General features: G+C 36.7%; 1 protein-coding gene across 3 annotated transcripts in view; it reads right to left on the bottom strand.

Moving 5' to 3' along the window:
• Positions 1 to 18,974, bottom strand: part of Nox4 (NADPH oxidase 4) — a 123,094-nt gene that overhangs the window by 90,752 nt on the left and 13,368 nt on the right. For 2 of the 3 annotated variants that reach the window (XM_051191586.1, XM_051191579.1), the window contains exons 3-4: positions 3,471 to 3,581; positions 1,902 to 1,986 (exon numbers count right to left, since the gene is read on the bottom strand). In XM_051191586.1, coding sequence (XP_051047543.1) covers positions 1,902 to 1,986; positions 3,471 to 3,581 — 196 coding nt within the window. The remainder of the gene's footprint in view (positions 1 to 1,901; positions 1,987 to 3,470; positions 3,582 to 18,974) is intronic. The other variant, XM_051191596.1, reaches the window with a different exon arrangement.

Below are 18,974 nucleotides of genomic sequence, written 5' to 3'. Positions count from 1 at the left end.
AATGCTGCATAACCCTGGAAATCCTGGAAGTCTATATATAGACCAAGTTGGCCTCCAACTCAGAAAGCAACCTGTTTCTGCCTCCCAAATGCTGGGATTAAGGATGTGAACTACTTATCTGATTAAAAGATGAGTCAAAGACTTTAATAAATATGTAAATGAAAAAATAAGCATAGGAAAATGTTTCACATTTTCTATCATGAACTGAAATCATGTAAATCATGTACATAAAAGAATGGCTGAAATCTAGAACAAATTGAACTGGGATTGGAATGTTAAAAAAAATTAATTTTTAAAAGATACTGTTTCACTGGTAGTGGGATGGCTTCTTTGGATGATAAAGTTCAACTTACCTTTCTTTCACACTTAGCCAAAGTACTTAAAACCCTATATATCCATAAAATACACATATGGCATATACACAGTGAAAGACCAAAAAGTGAAGTTAAATGAAGGACTGTCTGACCTGGAAAGCTAACCAATATCTGTTCCTTGGAATTTGCTAGCTTCCTCTCACCAGGCCCTGAGATGACAAGAATTCACACTGCCCCTCCTTTCCTGTGAGTCAACAGGTGGTAAATAGGGTCCTTAGGAAACAAAGAGATAGCTGCAACTCTGGTTTGCCCAGGCAAGATTAATTAGCATACCCTGAGGCCCTAAGGTCTGCTGACCCTGATAGCAGACCATCTGGCCTCCAAGGGTCACTTACTCAATGGACAGAAGGTCCCACCCCCTCCCTAAGCTTGTGGGTTTGCCTTTAAAAACACCTGGGCCCAGAGGAGGGGGCTTCTCTCTAGCTTGCATGCTGGAGGAGCCCGTTTGCGCAAACGTTTCCTGTTCATTAAAGCATCTTGCATTTTGCAGCAACTGGACTGGACATTGAGTTCTTGGGGTATCGACCGAACCTGGAAGACTCCTCATTCTGAGGGTCTTACAACAGGAGACAGAGATTGATCCAGAGACAGAGGAATGGAGGGACAGAAGGAGAGGGAGACAGAGACACAAAGAATATTTTACAACTTAATCCATAGGTGACAAAGGTTGGACACAACCAGGATATAGGCGAATGAATGAATGAACTGTAGTTTATCTGGAGAGTGAAACAAATATCAGCCAATTCTGAAATGATATGATCCATTAAGTGATAAAAATACCAGAAGAAACTGAAATTTATATGCTCTAGTGAACAAGGAAAATCAGGTCAAAAAGAAAAGAAAAAAATAACTGTTTAAACAGGAGAAGGGTAGTTCCAGAGAAAAGAGAAATACAAACTGGCAGAACACTGAGTATGTTTACAACAATGGAAATGTGGAAATATTCTAGCCGACACTATATTGGTGGGTAGATGTTACTAAATACATGCCAAAACCCATAGAATATTATGTATAAATATTCAAGATGAAAACATATATTGAATCAATTCTTAAGTTTCTCACTTGACATTTGCTAATGTGAAATGAGTCAAGCTAAAATTACACAGATTTAAAATCTATTTTTCTACCTAATTATCAGTATTAAAAAATAATGCTTGCCAAATACATCTTGAGCTAATATCCTATTTTTAAATGAAAATCTCACATTCTTATTTTCATTCATATTAGGTCATACAATATTACTTTTAAACTTGGAAATGATTTGTCTTCACATTTTAAACTTTATAAATGAAATTATTTACTACTATAAGAAAATCACTATGACCTTGGGCCCAGCATCTAGACACCATAATGTAAAATGCCATAAGAAACAGCCATGTTCTATAGTTCCCTTCAGAACTCTCACACATATAATTAGGAAATCGCCAAATAAGCTCATGGCAGGTGAAAACATACAGAAGAATATCAAATATTCTCCACTGGTAAAATGTTCAGTTCTAATGAATTCATGCTTTTCAGCTTTCTCACCTGAGAAAACACAGATAGTTATGCCACAGGTTATGTGGAACGTCTTACTTTTATCCAATAATCTTCTTGTCCTCCTGCTTGGAACCTAAATAAAAATGAATTCATACAACCAGTCAAAATACCTACACACTTTTTTCATTACATCATTGCTAGTATCATCAAATATTTGTAAATACAACATAAGTCTATTAGTCAAAACTTGGAGAATTATGACATAATTGTTTACTGAAGCCATTCAAATGAATGTGAGAAGGCATGTTACTGATTTGAAAAAAAAAAGTGAAAGACATACTGCTAGATAAAAATATTAGAAACTATAATGTGATCTTAAGTTGTTCAAAGCAAATGTCATTGAGTTCAAATGCTTATGCAAGCATTTGTCCCCAAATTTCATCAGCAATTGTTCTGTCAGAGTACAGCTAGGTAAAAACTGTTTGATAACCTGACACATTTTAAATGTTTAAATTTGATAGAACATATGCTTTCCTTTGTGTTGCAAAAATAAGGTTATTTTTACATTAGACCAATCATGTCTGTGGTTTGAAATACCTGCTTGATCCTGTAGAAAAATAATTACGAAGAATCTTTGAATATCTGTGCTTCATACTGGGCAACAACTCTTTAAGGGTATTACCTACTGAGAAAACTAGGAGGGAACTTTTTACTTCCTGCCATTTATATTCCTTTCTTCATGTCAATCCAGTGACCAGAGGGATCAAATCCTAGCATTAAAGAATATTGGCAACTTAGGGAATGTTGTTTCCATAAACATCTGCATTAAGATTAAAGCCTTTCCAAATAAAATTACCTGAAAAAAAACTGAGTAGTTTTGCTAGAGTAAATCAGTATTGTACTTCACATATCTCTGAAACAACCTCTGAGAACATAATTATCTGTGCATCCCCGATTATTAAAGAATCAACATATGCATGAAAATATATGCATGCTCACACACATGCAATAGGCTAATCAAAGAGTTCTATAAAATGACAAAGCATTTATTTCTTCCCTCTCTCATTTTGCAACAGCAAACACTATTGATAGGGATCACTATTCAATGAAGGCATTGATTTAAGCCTCTTACATAGCTCAAAAGAAGTCACGCGTGTTAAGCAATGAAAAACCGCACATACTAGTAATAGTTCTGTTCAAAATGCAAAGGCCACAGGACTCCAGTTTGCTCACTTGAAATATGTTAAGTGAAAGGTTAGATCTCAGTGAGTAGAAAAGAGGTCAGACCTGGAACTAACTGTAGCTCTGTCATTCACTCCTTTCTGATTTTGGTCAAGTCATACTGTACACCTCAGGTTCTCAAGCTTAAAATAGATCAGTAATACCTGATTGTAGAGTTGTTAGGAGTCCTGAGAGTTGTGAAGTAGTACATGAAGCATCTTCTGTCCTGGACTAGCTTTTCAGAACAGTTTTCTGACCACTTTTACAAGTAATGTGTCCCTTACCACAACTGAGAAGAAAACTTCTAAATAGAACCAGTTCATAAAAACAGCAAAAGTAACATGTGATCATCACACTTGATTTTTCCAAAGAAATTCTTAAACATCATTTTCATACCTTCTGTGATCCTCGAAGATAAGCCAGGAGTGTCCGGCACATGGGTAAAAGGATAAGGCTGCAGTTGAGGTTCAGGACAGATGCAGAAGCCCTGCTAAGACACAATCCTACCTGAACAAACAAGACTAGGGTCAAAACAAAGTCAAAGACAAGGGAAAAGCAGCCTTGGCTTTTGCAATTGCAAGTCTCGCCCTGTTCTCTAAAGACCTTGACAAATGCCAACTCCTTCAAGAATCCTGGAGGGTCCCTTTCATCTTACTAAAGCTCCCTGGGAGTGGGGACAATTTCTTTATGCTCTCAATAGCTATTAAACTGACTTTTTCCATTTTTTCTAAGGAAATAATCACTTATAGTTTTCCATTTCTGTGTTAATTTTTTACACGGCCCTAGCTTTAAGAAGCCTTTGGTCTCAGCACTGTGTTCTGCAACTCCATGATCAGGTGCACAGGAATCTGTATTCACTGGTAAGCTCAGGAAAGTTCTAAAAGGGACCTCGTTTGTATTCTCCCCTCTTTCTGAAACTCTCTCCATTTCCACACAGCCTACTCATTCATACACATTTGTCTCTAAGCTCTTTTCCACAGTAACTCTATTCCTTTTGTAGCTTCACCTTAAACTATATTCCCCTTGAGTACTCTCCTGGCCTGCCAATGGGAAGTCACCCAGTGTAACAAACACTCTTGTTACTTTTGCACCGTCCTGCCATGTCATCAGCAGTCCTTCAAGTCACCTCTTTCTAAATCTTTTATTTTTAAATGACAAATAAGTACTGTAAACATCCATTAGCAATAGTGTGCAATATTTATATGAACACACTAATTGTTAATTCTTGTTTGGTTTGGATTTGTTGGTAGTGATGGATGGTACTGTGAGTAGAATTACCCTGCTTTTTCTTTTGGCTTCTGGTAAAGTGGGATTATCTATTGCCTATGTTTATGTGAGTGTAGTTAACTTCCTTGGGTTGAAGTTTTCCTTCCAGAACTCTCTGTAGTGCTGGATCTGTGGATATGTATTGCATAAATCTGGTTTTGTCATGGAATATCTTGGTTTCTCCATCTATAGTGATTGAAAGTTTTCCTGGATATAATAGTCTGGGCTGGCATCCATGGTGTCTTAGTATTGGTAGAATATCTATCCATGACTTTCTGGCCTTCAGAGTTTCCATGGAGAAGTCAGGTGTAATTCTCATAGCTTTGCCTTTATATGTTACTTGGCCTTTTTCCTTTGCTGCTCTTAATAATCTTTTTTTATTTTGTATGTTTAGTGTTTTGATTATTAAATGGGAAGGGGAATTTTTTTGTGATCCACTCTATTTTTTGTTCTGTAAGTTTCTTGTACTTCCATTGGAATGTCTTTCTTTAGGTTGGGAAAGCTTTCTTCTATGGTTTTGTTGAATATGTTTTCGGCACCTTTAAGCTGGGCTTCTTCACCTTCTTCTATACCTATTATTATTAGGCTTAGTCTTTACACAGTGTCCTACATTTCCCGGATATACCAAAGACCTCAACATAAATCCAGCCACTGACACTATTATAAGAGAAAGTGGGAGGTACTCTTGAACCAATTGTTACAGGGGAACGCTTCCTGAACATAACTCCAGTAGCACAGACACTGAAATCAACAATTAATAAATAAGACCTCCAGAAACTGAGAAGCTTCTGTAAGGCAAAGGACACAGTCAAGACCAAACGGCAGCCCACAGAATGGGAAAAGATATTCACCAAACCCATACCTGACAGAGGGCTGATCTCCAAAATATACAAACAACTCAAGAAGTTAGTCACCAAAACACCAAATAATCAGATTAAAAAGTGTGGTACAGAACTAAATAGAGAATTCTCAATAGAGGAATCTAAAACGGCTGAAAGACACTTAAGAAAGTGTTAAACATCCTTAGCCATCAGGACAATGCAAATCAAAACAACTCTGAGATACCATCTTACTCCTATCAGAATGGCTACAATCAAAAACACCAATGACAGTTTATACTGGAGAAAATGTGGAGAAAGGGGTACACTACTCCACTGCTGGTGAGAGTACAAACTTGTACAGACACTTTGGAAATCAGTATGGCAGTTCCTCAGGAAAACGGGAATCAGCCTACCACAAGAGCCAGCAATTCTACTCCTATGCATATACCCAAAAGATGCACATTCATACAATAAGGACATCTGTTCAGCTATGTTTATAGTGGCATTATTTGTAATATCTAGAACCTGGAAGCAACCAAGATGCCCCTCAACTGAAGAATGGATAAAGAAAATGTGGCACATTTACACAATGGAATACTACTCAGCGGGGGAGAGGAGGACAGAAGCTTGAAATTCTCAGGCAAATGGATGGAACTAGAATAAACCATCCTGAATGAGGTAACCCAGTCACAAAAAAATGAACATGCTATGTACTCGCTTATATATGGTTTTTAGACATACAACAAAGATCACCAGCCTATAATCCACACCTCCAGAGAATCTAGGAGACAAGAAGGACCCTAAAAGACCCATACATGGTCCCTCATAGAAGGGGAATGGGGACAAGATCTCCTGAACAAATTTGGGGGGGGGGGGAGGACGGGACTTAGAAGAAAGAGAAGCGGAGAAGCAGAGGTGGGAGAACATGAGGGAGCAGGAAGATTGAGTCCCATTTCCCATGGAGGGATATTCCCTTAGCCTAGAGACACAGGGGAGGGCCTATGTCCTACTTCAGATGACTTGACAGACTTTGATGACCCCTCCTGGAAGGCCTCATCCTCCCTGGGGAGTGGATGGGGGATGGAATAGAGGATCTGTGGGGGACATGGGAGGATGGGATGGAGAGGAAATTGGGATTGATATGTAAAATAAGTAACAATATTAAATAAAAAAATAAAATAAACGAGAAGCTAGGAATGGTGTTGAATGTCTATAACCCAAAGCAAGTAAGAGCATAGTGAGTGGAGGGTCACATAACAAGTTTCAAGCTATCCTGGGCCATATGATGAAATCCTGTTTCAACACCACTCCCAACAAACATAACAAAATAACAAAACACAACAAAATAAAATAAACAAAATAAATCACATATAGGAGGAACATAATTCATTGCCTGCCATATAACAAAAACTTAATAAAGTGCTGGTATTCATAACAGGAACATTATTTTGTGCATCACTAATGAATTTCCAGCATAGACAACTTCTGTCTCATTCATACAACTTAATTATAGTCAAATTGTGTAACACATATTTGGAAACTCAACATATTTGGTGTTGGTGAAATAGTTATTGGGCCCTGGTATAAATCATACTCCAGCAAGAACATCACCCCTATTAAGTAGTACTACCCACAAGAATAAAAGATGGGTTCCTGTCTGCACATTTGTCCAGAAGAAGGCACCATATGAACCTCCTTCAAGAATACTAAAAAATATGTACAAAGCAAATGTGTTTCTTGTCTGGAATGTGTCTGTGCCTCAGACAGTCCCAAATTAACACTTAGCAAAGTATCAACTCTGCTAAGCTAAGGTTGTTGTCAACATATGAAATATTACTCCCAGAGGGGGATGGGATAATAAGTAGTGTTTGTCAAAGAAGGAATAATTTTCCTTGAGAGATAAAAGAAGTACTATGTCACCAGACTATTCCAGATCATGAATTAGTATAGCTTAGTGACACAGTTCAGTGAACATACTTGAGTGGACACATAGATATAATTTTCTCTGAAGTGTTTGTTGAAGATGTTAAATACAATTTTCCAGCCTCAATCAGAAAAGTAATTATCATTTCAGAGTGATGGGATTGTTGTTTATCTGAGCCTTCAGAGAATTGTTCTGTTATTTCTTTGGATCTGGCATCAGAATATGGTAGGAAATTTTTAATCAAAAAGATCTAAATGGCTATTTTATCTGAAATATCAATGCATCAAGTCAGTAACAACTTGAAATATGTAAACTAAGATCTAGTTCATCACAAATGTACAGGACTTTAAAAATACAAATAAATTATGTTTAATTTGGATTCCAATACTTTATTTAAAAATTATATACTTCCTCATTAAAAGTCATTGCATGTCTGGAAATGTTTAGTTATTGTGTTTGCATTAATCTACACAGTAATTCTAATCAAAGTGACTTTAAATGTCCCTTTGGGAAGGATAGAGTTTATTTTGGAATTCTTTTCCCTTCTTATGATGCAAAATCCAACTGGAAATTTTACCAGTGATTCATATCCTCACATATGTTTCCTGAATATGCGTTGTTGTTCTTTTTCAAAAAAAAAAAAAAAAAAAAAAAAAACTAAAACTATTTCCCCTCAGTTCACAGGGCACAAAACTACTCACACATTCAGAAACAGTGGCGAGAGTGGGGAAAACAGAGAAAAATCAGGTTAAAAATGATATTATATGAAAACATTTCACCTCCTTCCTTCCCAGTAACATTTGCTAACTCCATTTGCCATAGGCTCTGAAAGCCTCTACTTCTTGAAATGTACACTCTAGTTTCCACAGCTCAGTAAGCTAGTTGTCACTAGAGGGCAGTGTGATTTTTCTTAGCTCATGGTTTGTCCCAAGGTTCCTGAGACACAAAATTAACTAAGAATTCCTGATGTACTGTCATTTTAAGATTATAAATACACTTTAAATTCTTGTTATACACTGCTTGATCTGTCCCCCGACAAGTTTATTTGTTGAAGCATTACTCCTCAAAGTGAAATTCAGCATATTGGAAAAAAACCAAGCCCCCCCTCAAAAGAATTAGAACCCCTCAAGAAGGAAAGACTAGTTCTCCATCCATGTCTGTATGTGTGTCTCTTTTAATCTATTGATTTTCATCATAATGTTCAATTTCACCATGAATGCAGGCATCTACAAAGCACAAAGACTGCCCTCAAAATCACACTGAACACACTGGCAGCTTGTTCTTGGATTCCCCAGAATCAAGAGCAATAAGAAACAAACAGCTACTTTTTAAGGCATCCGCTTTATGGTATGTTATTTAAGATGGCCAAACTAACACTGCACAATTATAAAATCCCACAATACAACATCTGGGCACAAGTCCCTGAATATTCAAACACATGGCTTTGCAGCTTACATCTGCTGCTTCCTCTCTATCTCTAGCTACTTAACTGCCTATAAAGCTAATCTAACCCAATGCTATGAGATATTAGCTATATGAAATTAAATAATAAAAATAATATAAAATGGTAATGGAATTATCCTAGATTTTAGAGCTTTTGTGGAATGTAAAAACATAGTTTAAAATTGCAGGTAGGGTATAAAATAGTGTCTTAGTGACACTGGATACCATATTATTTCTCTAACTGTTCTTTTCTATATTTCTACAGCAAAGGTAATGCATTGAACTTGAATTATTCATTCATTACATATTTACTATGATGCACACTAAAATAGAAAGTGCATTTAGGATGCTTTTATTTTATCAGAGAAAGCAGATATTGATCAAATAGCCAGGTAAGCAAAAATGTTCTTTAATAGTAACAAATGCCACAAATGAGAAATATACAGTATGCACATATGTGGCATAAAATTAGATTTAAGTGGTATATCACTCAGCCTTTCTTGATTAAACAGAGTTCTGATGTTTTGTTTGGAAATCAAAGCAATCCGAAAATGAAACATATCTTACATGCAAGAACAGTATGAATAGTAGGGCATGGCAAATGGGAGTACCATGTGTATAAGGCTAACTAAATCTACCCTATACTGAGACTGGAGAGATGGCTCAGTGGTTAAGAGTAAACACTATTTTTGTTGAGAACCTGAGTTCAGCTCCCACCACCCACAATGGGCAGCAGTTCACAACCTCATATAACCTCAATTTCAAGAGATCCAATACCCTCGTTTGGCTTCTGTGGTTACATGCACTCATGTGCCAATACACACATATACATATTTTTTTTATACTGTTAGTCAGTAGACTTGTGTTAGAATAGTGGGCAGGTAGGAAAAAGCATGCAGGACTACACAGATTGTGATAAATAAAAATGTTCTTTCTTTTACTCTTTTTGTTTTGTTTTGCTGTTTTAGAGTTTCTATACAGTCCAGGCTTGTTTAGTTTTATATAGTGGAAGCTAACCTTATAATTCAAGTTCCTACCACACCAAACTTCCTGAATAAAATAATTTCATGCATTAGCATGCCTGGGTTAGAATTTGACCTTATCCCAAAGTCAGTTCAAAATGACTTAGTCCATTATTGACACTGTATGACAGCTATAAATTAAACACCCTATGAACAATGAACATTATAATCTCACAAATCCAGGAGTGTCAGATAAGGACAACTTTCCCATAGCCATGTCTTCTTTCTCCTTACACAGTGAACATTAGTCTCTATGACACAAACTCTGCCCTTCTGAAGTATTTACCTCATTAACTATAGGCCTCAACTCTTAAAACCATCACTGTAGGGGTAAAAGAGAATAGGCTACATACATTCAGACCATATGTAGCACAGAGTAAGTGCTTTTTTGACTGAGAAATAGTCCTTAAAGGGACTGGCATTGACTACTGTCAATGAACAGGCAAGAAGGAACTAGGAGGCAATAGCTTACCACCTATGTTGCCTCATATAGTTAATAACAAAAATGAAATGTTGTTGACCCAAGGGCAACACTATAAGCCAATTATATCTGAGTTACCCATAGAAGGGAATTAGTATTAACCAGGATTTGACAGGGAATTTATGTTGCTTCTAAGTTTACTAAAATTATAATTCTTTACACTGAGTTGGCAGATGTTTTAATTAGCTTGACTTATAAGATTATTTCACAGTATATACACATAACAAACTGAGTTGTGTATCTTCAGTAAACAGTCTTTTGAATTGTCAGTCTTAATTTCATTTACTCAATAAGTAGGAAAAAAATATTAATCCCAATCCTTAAAAGTAGGTGGAAGAAATGGGAAGAAGAAATGAAGTAATTATACTAAAATTTCAAAATAAACAAATGTATTTTAAATTCAAATGGCTGTATCTAGATAATCAAACAACATTCTTAAGCGTATCATTTTACTAATGATATTAAAAATATCCCTCAGTTATATTAATCTTAACTACTATGATACTCCATTGCTAATGTGTATAATATGGATTATACACATTTCTTTGGAAATTTATGTATCATTGAATATTTAACATTTCTAACATTAGATTAAAATACCTACCTTAAGAATCTTGCATATAAGCCTAAGCCAGGAGTTTACAGTGCATGCCTTTAATTGCAGCATAGAGGAGGCAGAAGCAGGTGAATCACTGTGAGTTCAAGGCCAGCCTGGTCTACAGAGCAAGTTCCAGGACAGGCTCCAAAGCAATACAGAGAAGCCCTGTCTCAAAAAAAAAAAAAAAAAAATCTTGCATATAAATTTTCTCTATATATCTATTCATTTTATAGGCCATATTTATAGTAATCTAGTAACTGTTTACAAATGGCAGAGCTTTTGAAGATGCATTATCACACTAGCTGGTGATGAGGTTCACCAAATCAATACATTGCCTTTTAGTAAATCGTTCTTGCTCACAATTTTCTGTAAGCTTATGTTCCCCTTGCAATCTGTTTGTTGTGAAACTACAGCTTCGTCACATGCTCTATGTTTATCAACATGTATTGATTACACTATGGGTTTCATGGTGACACTTGAATACATGCAAATATTGTACTTCCATAATGTCACCCTTACCTTCTTATCTGCCCTCTACTCACATTGACCCTGTTACTCATCTTAGTAGTCTCTGTTATATATTTCTGTACTTTACAAATCTATATCCCATATATAGATTTCTCTTAATGGCTCTGCCTTACTTTGCTTAACATAAGGACCTCCAGTTCCACCCAATTTCCTGCAGATGAAATGATTTTAGTTTTGATGGCTAAACATCTATGTATACATACTATTTAGTCATCTGTTGATGTACATTAACCTAAGTCCATAACTGGTTACTGTGATTAGTTCATCTATACATGGATGTGCAGTTATCTTTGCTGTGTGATAAGTTAAATTGCTTCAAGGATAGAGTGAGGAATGATATAGCTAGATTATATGGTAGCTCAATTTTTAGGGTTTGCTGCTGTTGCTTTAGGACCCTTTGTAGTGATATATATAGCCAGTTACTACATTAAGAGTGTATAAGAAGTCCCCCCACCACCACCACTGTATCGTCACCATCAACTGCTGAAGGATATACATTTTTAAAACCTTAAAATGTAAAGGACCTCATCTCCTACCATCTAAACTAAGGTCTGTCTCTTCTGTGAGAGCCTCTAACCAAAAGGAAACATGCTGCTTTAATTCCTCCAGAGACAGCAGTCTGTTCCACTGTCAAACCATTTTATTTTCTTGTTAAGGAGATGAAATCTTTTTCCTGGTAACTTCCTGCACTGGATAACATAGCTGCACTGGATAACAATTTCCTGAAATGAGTATCTAAAACAGACGATAAAAAGATTTGAAAAGGGTATGTTTCCTGGTCCAATATTATTTTTTCATGTTGAACATAATTGAAGGCCTCTATAACACTTGAAATTATTTTAAGAGTGGCTTATAATCTAAGACACTTCCTAAAGTTAAACAAATCCATAAGAGACACAGGACAGCACTGAAGATCACCATATTCCTTACTCTGATGACATCTGTCATTCTAAGACTTCAAATTATAGGGCAATTTTAACCAAAGACAGTTGCCCTTGAGTTTATGATGAACAAGCTTGATTCCCATGAGTTGCTATGAAGCCACGACCCTTCTTTTCTACATGAGAAAGAAAAAATAATGAGGAAGAGAGAGTAGGAACAGAATTTACTCCTGCCACAGTTCACTAAATGATATAAGTGTGAATCCAATATTCTATTTTCCCTCTCAATTTTACTTAAGCTAAAAGCTTTACATTAGTAGGGTTTGCTTCTTTATCCAGATTTTTGGCAACCTATTAAGACTTATTTTTTTTAATTCTCTGAATTAGCTAAGAACATACCAGGTATCTTTTCTGATTAACTAATTTTCAAATGAACATTTTTCTCTCCACTAGGAATTACCTTCACAATTTAGAGAAATATGACATTCTACAAACAAAAGGCTAGGGAAATCTGTTGTTTAGTGATCTCAAAAGGTCTTAGAAGTATTAATAGTAGCTTGTAGAACTGGTCACTTGTGTAGCTATCTCTTGTGAGTCAACAATCTGCCATTTACAGAAACAATAAAAATAAAAATACTGAAGAGTTTATAAAGCATATTTGTATTGTGATTCAGTATTTATATTATCAAGATATATCCTTTTTTATCCTGTAAAGTTGATTTTAATTGAGTCTTTTTTCCCTAGAACATATTTCAATTAAACTAAGTGAAAGCCTATAAACTGCCTAATTTCTAAACATTTTATTTTATTTTCTCATAGAAGAACATATTTAATTGGAACTTGCTTACAGTTTTAGATGGTTTGTCCATGATCATCATGGTGGGAAGCAGACAGGCATGGTGCTATAGCAGTAGTTGAGAACTTTACATCCTATTTGTAGGTAGAACCCTGTCCTCAGTCAGCTAATGTGCCTGGAGATCTCAGGGAGCTGGGGAACAGGGTCTCAGGCAGCTCTGGAATGAACAACCACAAGGGGTGGGAGGGTAGGAAGTAGGGGTGGGAAGAGAAATGAACAAGGGAGTAAATGCACCTAATTTGCACATGCAGACCTGATTGAAGACAGGCAAAATGTTAATGAGGCACCAAAGCAAATGGGAGGAAGTACTGCAGGGAGGCAGGGTCTTTCCAAGCATATCAGTTGGGTTAGCAGATTGCCAGTCACATAATTTTTGAGGAGCCAGTTCTCTGGTGGGGAACAGAAGCTTAACTGACTCTAACATGACTATTGATTTGTGTAATGATGTACTATTTATAATTTATTAAATGTTGCCTGAGGATTCAGAAAGCAAAGTCAGCCACTAGCTATAGAAACCAGGCACACACTTTTAATCCCTGCAGCCAGAATCTAGGAGGTGGTGGTAAAAACCTTTAATCCTAGGATTCAAGATTAAGAGGTAGACAGATCTCTGTGAATCCAAGGCAACCCAGATCTACACAAATTGGTACAGTCCTAAAGAGAAACAGCTCACACAAAGATGATCTCAGCACCTGGGATCACACACCTTTAACCCTAGTATTAGGGAAGTATATAAAACAGGAATAAGGTCTCAGTATCAGGCATTCATTCTCCAGCCACATTGAGGATAGGAAGACATTGAAGTCTCAGGATTCTCCAGTCACACTGAGGAAGGGTCACAGTCTGAGGTTTGGTAGAGCCAGGATCATCTTTTAGTCTGAGGTAGAGTAAGAACTAGTGGGCAGTTGTTTTGCTTTTCTGATCTTCAGCTTTAAGTTTGAACCCCAATATCAAATCTCTAGGTCTTTTATTTATCCTGCAGAGTTGAATGGATCCAGGTCTAATTTGGGTAGGGAGTGGGCCCGCTCCTGCCATGTTCTCTGAGAGATGTCCAGGGTACAAACAACACTTTGTGGTCCCTCATCTGGCCTGTGAGCCAAAAAGGGGAACAAAGAAAGAAACAGAAAGAGACAGAGACACCAGGAATGTCCTAGAACTGGGGGTATTTTCAGCAAAGTGTCAGGGTACAAAATTACCACATAGAGATCAGTAGCCTTCCTGCAAAACAGTTACAAAGATAATGAGAGGAAATCAGTGTAACAAATACATTAACAAGAGGGGGAAAACAAAACAACCACCTTGGAATAAATCTACGGATGTGAATGATATCCATAATGAAAACTTTACAATGGTGAAGAGATAAAAAGCCAAGCTCTATCATAGACTGGCAATTCATCAGCCATCTTCTTGTTTGTATTTAAGTAAACTACATCAACATTTTATAAAAACAAAACAAAACAAGGATGGGAAGCAAAACGCCCTCCCCACACACTGTCACTTTCCTAACTATACAGCACACCCCAGAAGAGGATGTGAATTTAGACACCTTGTCCAGTATTCCTCCAAACCACAATACCTCCTTATACTTTAATCTGCTCATAATGTTTTACCCAACACTTCTATTTTCCTGTCATTACTTGTAAGTCTTTACAAGAGTTTTCCACATCTGACTGTGGGTGTAAATACTCATTGAGCTGATGGGCTACTTTAAAATAAGCATATCTTCACTTCTCTTTGTAAAATTCTGGGTTTTTGTATCTCATGATGGGTGGCAGGCTGCTAAGATGGTCCAGTGGGTAAGAGTGTTTGCTAAAGTCCATTCATATACTAGGAATAAATACTGATCCACTGCCAGGGGGATACTTTCTCAGTGTAGACACATGGGAGAGGGCCTAGGCCCTGGTCCAAATGAAATGATAGACTTTGAAGATCCCCAACAGAAGGCCTCACCCTCCTTGGGGAGAAGTAAGGGGATGGGATGGGAGTTAGGAGGGGGACAGGAGAGAAGGGGAGGGAGAGGGAACTGGAATTGACATGTAAAACAAGCTTGTTTCAAATTTAAATAAAAAATATTATCATAAATAGATAAATTAAAAAGTGCTTGCTAAGTTCAGTCCCCTGGAGCCATCATAGAAAACCAGGAAAAGTCACATATCTGTAACACCAACGCTATGGAGGTCAAGTCAGAAGAATGGGGTCTTCACTGATGCCAGCCTAGGCCCAAGAACAATGAGAAATCTGTCTCCAAGGGAATAAGTCTGAGAGCAACACCTCACATTGCATTAGAGTATATATATATACATAGGCCCACATATGCACACACACGCACATGTACAATATATACACATTCATAAACCACACATACCAATATCAAACAGACATATGTCTATACCACACACCACACAAATGTGTATATAACAGATATTACTGCACATATTACACCAAACAAACACCACACACACACACACACACACACACACACACACACACACACACACGGAAACAAAACAACAACAAAATCTGGTGGGACTTTCAAGATACACAACTAGTTTTGTGCTGTCACTGTTTTGGGTACATTCTGAAGCCAGCAAATTTGTTTTAAGTCCTTTGATTAGCTGCATGCACTTAGGTAAAAATTATTTTATCTCAATATCATTCTTTTCTCAGTTGGAAACTGAAGAATGAAACAACAGTAGACACATCACAAAGGAATATGTACTAGCAAGTGAATGATACAGAATTAAGTGTAGTGGTCCCTAGCGACAGGTATAGCTAGCCCTCCACAAACATGATGCAGTGTCTCTAATACCCATTCCCTCATTTCACATCTTCAGTTCTGTAGAGTAGGGTCACCAACACAATTAAGAAAGTGAGCTTTTTTTCACTCATCTATATTTAATGAATTCAAAGGAAGTTCTAAGCAACTATTAGATGTTGAATGAGGTCCTTCCACATTCTGTCACTACAAAAAAGAACGCACAAAAAGTTACTACCCAAGAAATTTAGTTCAAATCTAGACTTAGAATTCAGAAATGTTCTATTTTATCACCAAAAAGTAGCAAGTTTCTTGCTACTTTCCAGTTTCCAGAAACTCAGACTTACTCTGTAAATGAACAAAGCCCAGTTTGAAGAAAGACCTGAATATAACTAGAACTCTTTTCTGAGTCTACAGAGGTGAGTTGGCCCAAGCATTTTTGGGTCTTAACTTATATTTTAAGTAGGTTTTGACATGCCAAATTGATGATGTCATAAGGCCATGAGGCTCTATTTTCATGTGTGGCTCAGATTAGCTTCCAGATGCATTTCTTAAATTAGTCCACATTATCATTACAAATCTCGGTTCTCTATCCACAGCTTACACTATTTCTAGCCCATCTGTGATGCAAGTTGACCTTATGCAGCCTCCACGACAAAGAGACAAACTGTTAATAGCCTTCTAACTCCAGCTTAAGGCTTCCTTTTTCTACAAGGACCTAATAGAGCAAACACCTCATTCTACCCTCTTTATCTTTTCTCTCTTTTTCAGACACTCTGACAAGACTGAGGTGTTTCTCAGTGACTTATTTTTATGTCAAAGAGCATTTAATTCTATATCAGATTGTTTTACCTTTGATTCTTCACATCTCCCTAAGTTATCAAGTGTCAGTACAGGTTAAGTATCAAAGGCCTTGTATTCTTGGTGATCTCAAAATACATAGTCATTCATAAAGACATTTATGTTTAATCAGTACTCACTGGGAAAAACATGGCTTGAGCAATGGAATGTAAAATAAAATGTGGTCATCAAAAAAAAAAAAACACATAATGAAAAGGAAGAAAAAGGGGAGACAACAAGGAAGGGGAAAGGAGGGTAGAAAGGAGAAGAGTAAGAAGGGAGATGGAAAAGAAGGAAGGAGAATGGGGAAAGTGGGAAGATGGGAAAAATAAAAATGGCATTTTAACTATGAGCTACTTAAAAATCAGATTAAACAATAATGATTTTGATAAGTATTCACCAAATCAGTAAAAACTGATATGCTGCGAAAATAGTTCATAGTTATCAATTGCTAAAAAAAAAACCCTTACATTCGAGGGTGGTGATGCACACCTTTAATCCCAGCACTCATGAGGCAGCAGCAGGCAGATCTCTGTGAGTTGGAGGCCAGCCCTGGTCTACAAAGCAGATTCCAGGACAGCCAGAACTGACTCTTGCACATGTTACACAGATAATCCCCCCCACACACACACACAAACTTACACTCTTCATCACTTCTTATAATACAAATGAAGGTTATTAATAAACAGAAACTGAGCTCAAATAACCCTAATAGGCTTCTGTCCTCAAACTGCCCATGAAACTTGAAACTGTCCCTTAATTTTTGACTGCAGTTGACTTGTGTTCTCACTTTAAACAGCGATTAGGGGAAAGAAAGTCTCCAAAACAAGTGATCGTTTCCAGAACAAATGCTGTTGGAGAATCAGTCAGTAAAGTACCTGTCACACAAGCACAAAGGCCTAAGTTCCCTGCCCAGGGTCTTAGTAAAAGTTGAATGTACAAAGACCTAAGTTCCCTGTCCAGGGACTTGGTAAAAGTTTAGTGTAGTGATTCCTGTCTGCAACCTAGTGCCAGAGTGAAGAAACAGGCAGATCCCTGGAGCTTGCTGGTGCCAATCAATCACCTGAGCTCCAGGTTCGGTGAGAAACCTTGTCTCAAAAATTATGGTAGAGAATAATAGAGGAAGACACCTTGATTTCAATCTCTGGCTTCTGCACATGAGTAAAAGTATTCACATACATGCACAGTTACAAATAAACTATTTAGTCATGCACACCAAATGAATAAATAGAAAGGACTGATGAATTGTTTCCTCATATAAATAAACATATAACCAAAAAGTTAGAGCCTATATATGCTGTATCAAGATTTCCTTAAGTCTACTTAAATACTTCCTGTTAAAAGCTAGTGTACTTCTTGCTATTCTTTCTAAAAATGAAGACCATTTCATTTTACATACAAGTTTATTACATGCCAATGAAACATATAGCTATTATATGAGAACTTAAAACTTCTTTCTTTACACAGAAAAAACAAAAATGTGATATTTCTGTCAGGTTATGTCTAACTTGTCTTTCATGTTCCAGTCTCCTAGGGCAACAGTGATTCACTTCTAGACAGTGCCTGTCTGGGAAAGTTAATGTTCAACATGAATGGAATTCAGAATTGTATATAAGCATGTCCCTGGGCTTCTACAGACACAGTTGTTGAAGGAAGAGATTGCAGAGCAATAAAATGTGTATCTCAAGTAACATTTGTGGCCTCAGTTGAGGTCACAGACTTCTAGAATGTAGAACTGAAGAATTTAAAGAGCACTAAAAACTGCCTTCAGTTGGCTTCAAGGAACAAAAATGCATAAAATAAAACCATGAAGTGGCTTCACTTCTTTGGCTGGAAGACATTATTGAAATGAATCATTTCTTCTTACATCTTTGCACTTGATATTTGTGCCCATCCCTAAGTCTTTATACTTTCTAAGGTACAACAAAACTTGAAGAGTTAGAGAATTTGGTTAAACATCCATTACTGTGACCTAGGAATGGCAAAGAATACAACTAACGTTCCTGAGAATGGTTGACCTGAATGCTCAGATAAGTCCACCTTTTCCCATGCAACAGAGACACAATAATGAAGTTCACAGGTACTCTTCACCAAAAACAACCATCCCAAACCTTTGCCTCATTCCTCCTCATTAAACCATTTTGAAATTTTCCCAACATTCTTTCTAAAATTAAAAGCCAAAGGCAGGTACCAATATTTCCAGCTTAAAATTGAGGAGCCGGACCCTGTATTTTTAATAAATTATATAACATATAATTTAAAGATCACAACTTGATCAATGTCCATACAATTTATGTTATTTGTATGATATCATACCATTACAATTGATACTCCTGACATCTGTACTATTTCTATATTTAACGTTTTAACTGAGTCACATCATACTCAGAAAAGTTTAATGGCAGACACTTGGTTTCAATAGGAATTAGAATAGATGTCAAAAAGACTTCAACAATTAAATTGTATGTATCTAAAGTCTTCCTTT

The sequence above is a fragment of the Phodopus roborovskii genome, unplaced genomic scaffold, assembly GCF_943737965.1.
Source record: "Phodopus roborovskii unplaced genomic scaffold, PHOROB, whole genome shotgun sequence".
In the NCBI taxonomy this organism is placed as follows: domain Eukaryota; kingdom Metazoa; phylum Chordata; class Mammalia; order Rodentia; family Cricetidae; genus Phodopus; species Phodopus roborovskii.
This window is presented reverse-complemented; position numbering and strand designations above follow the sequence as displayed.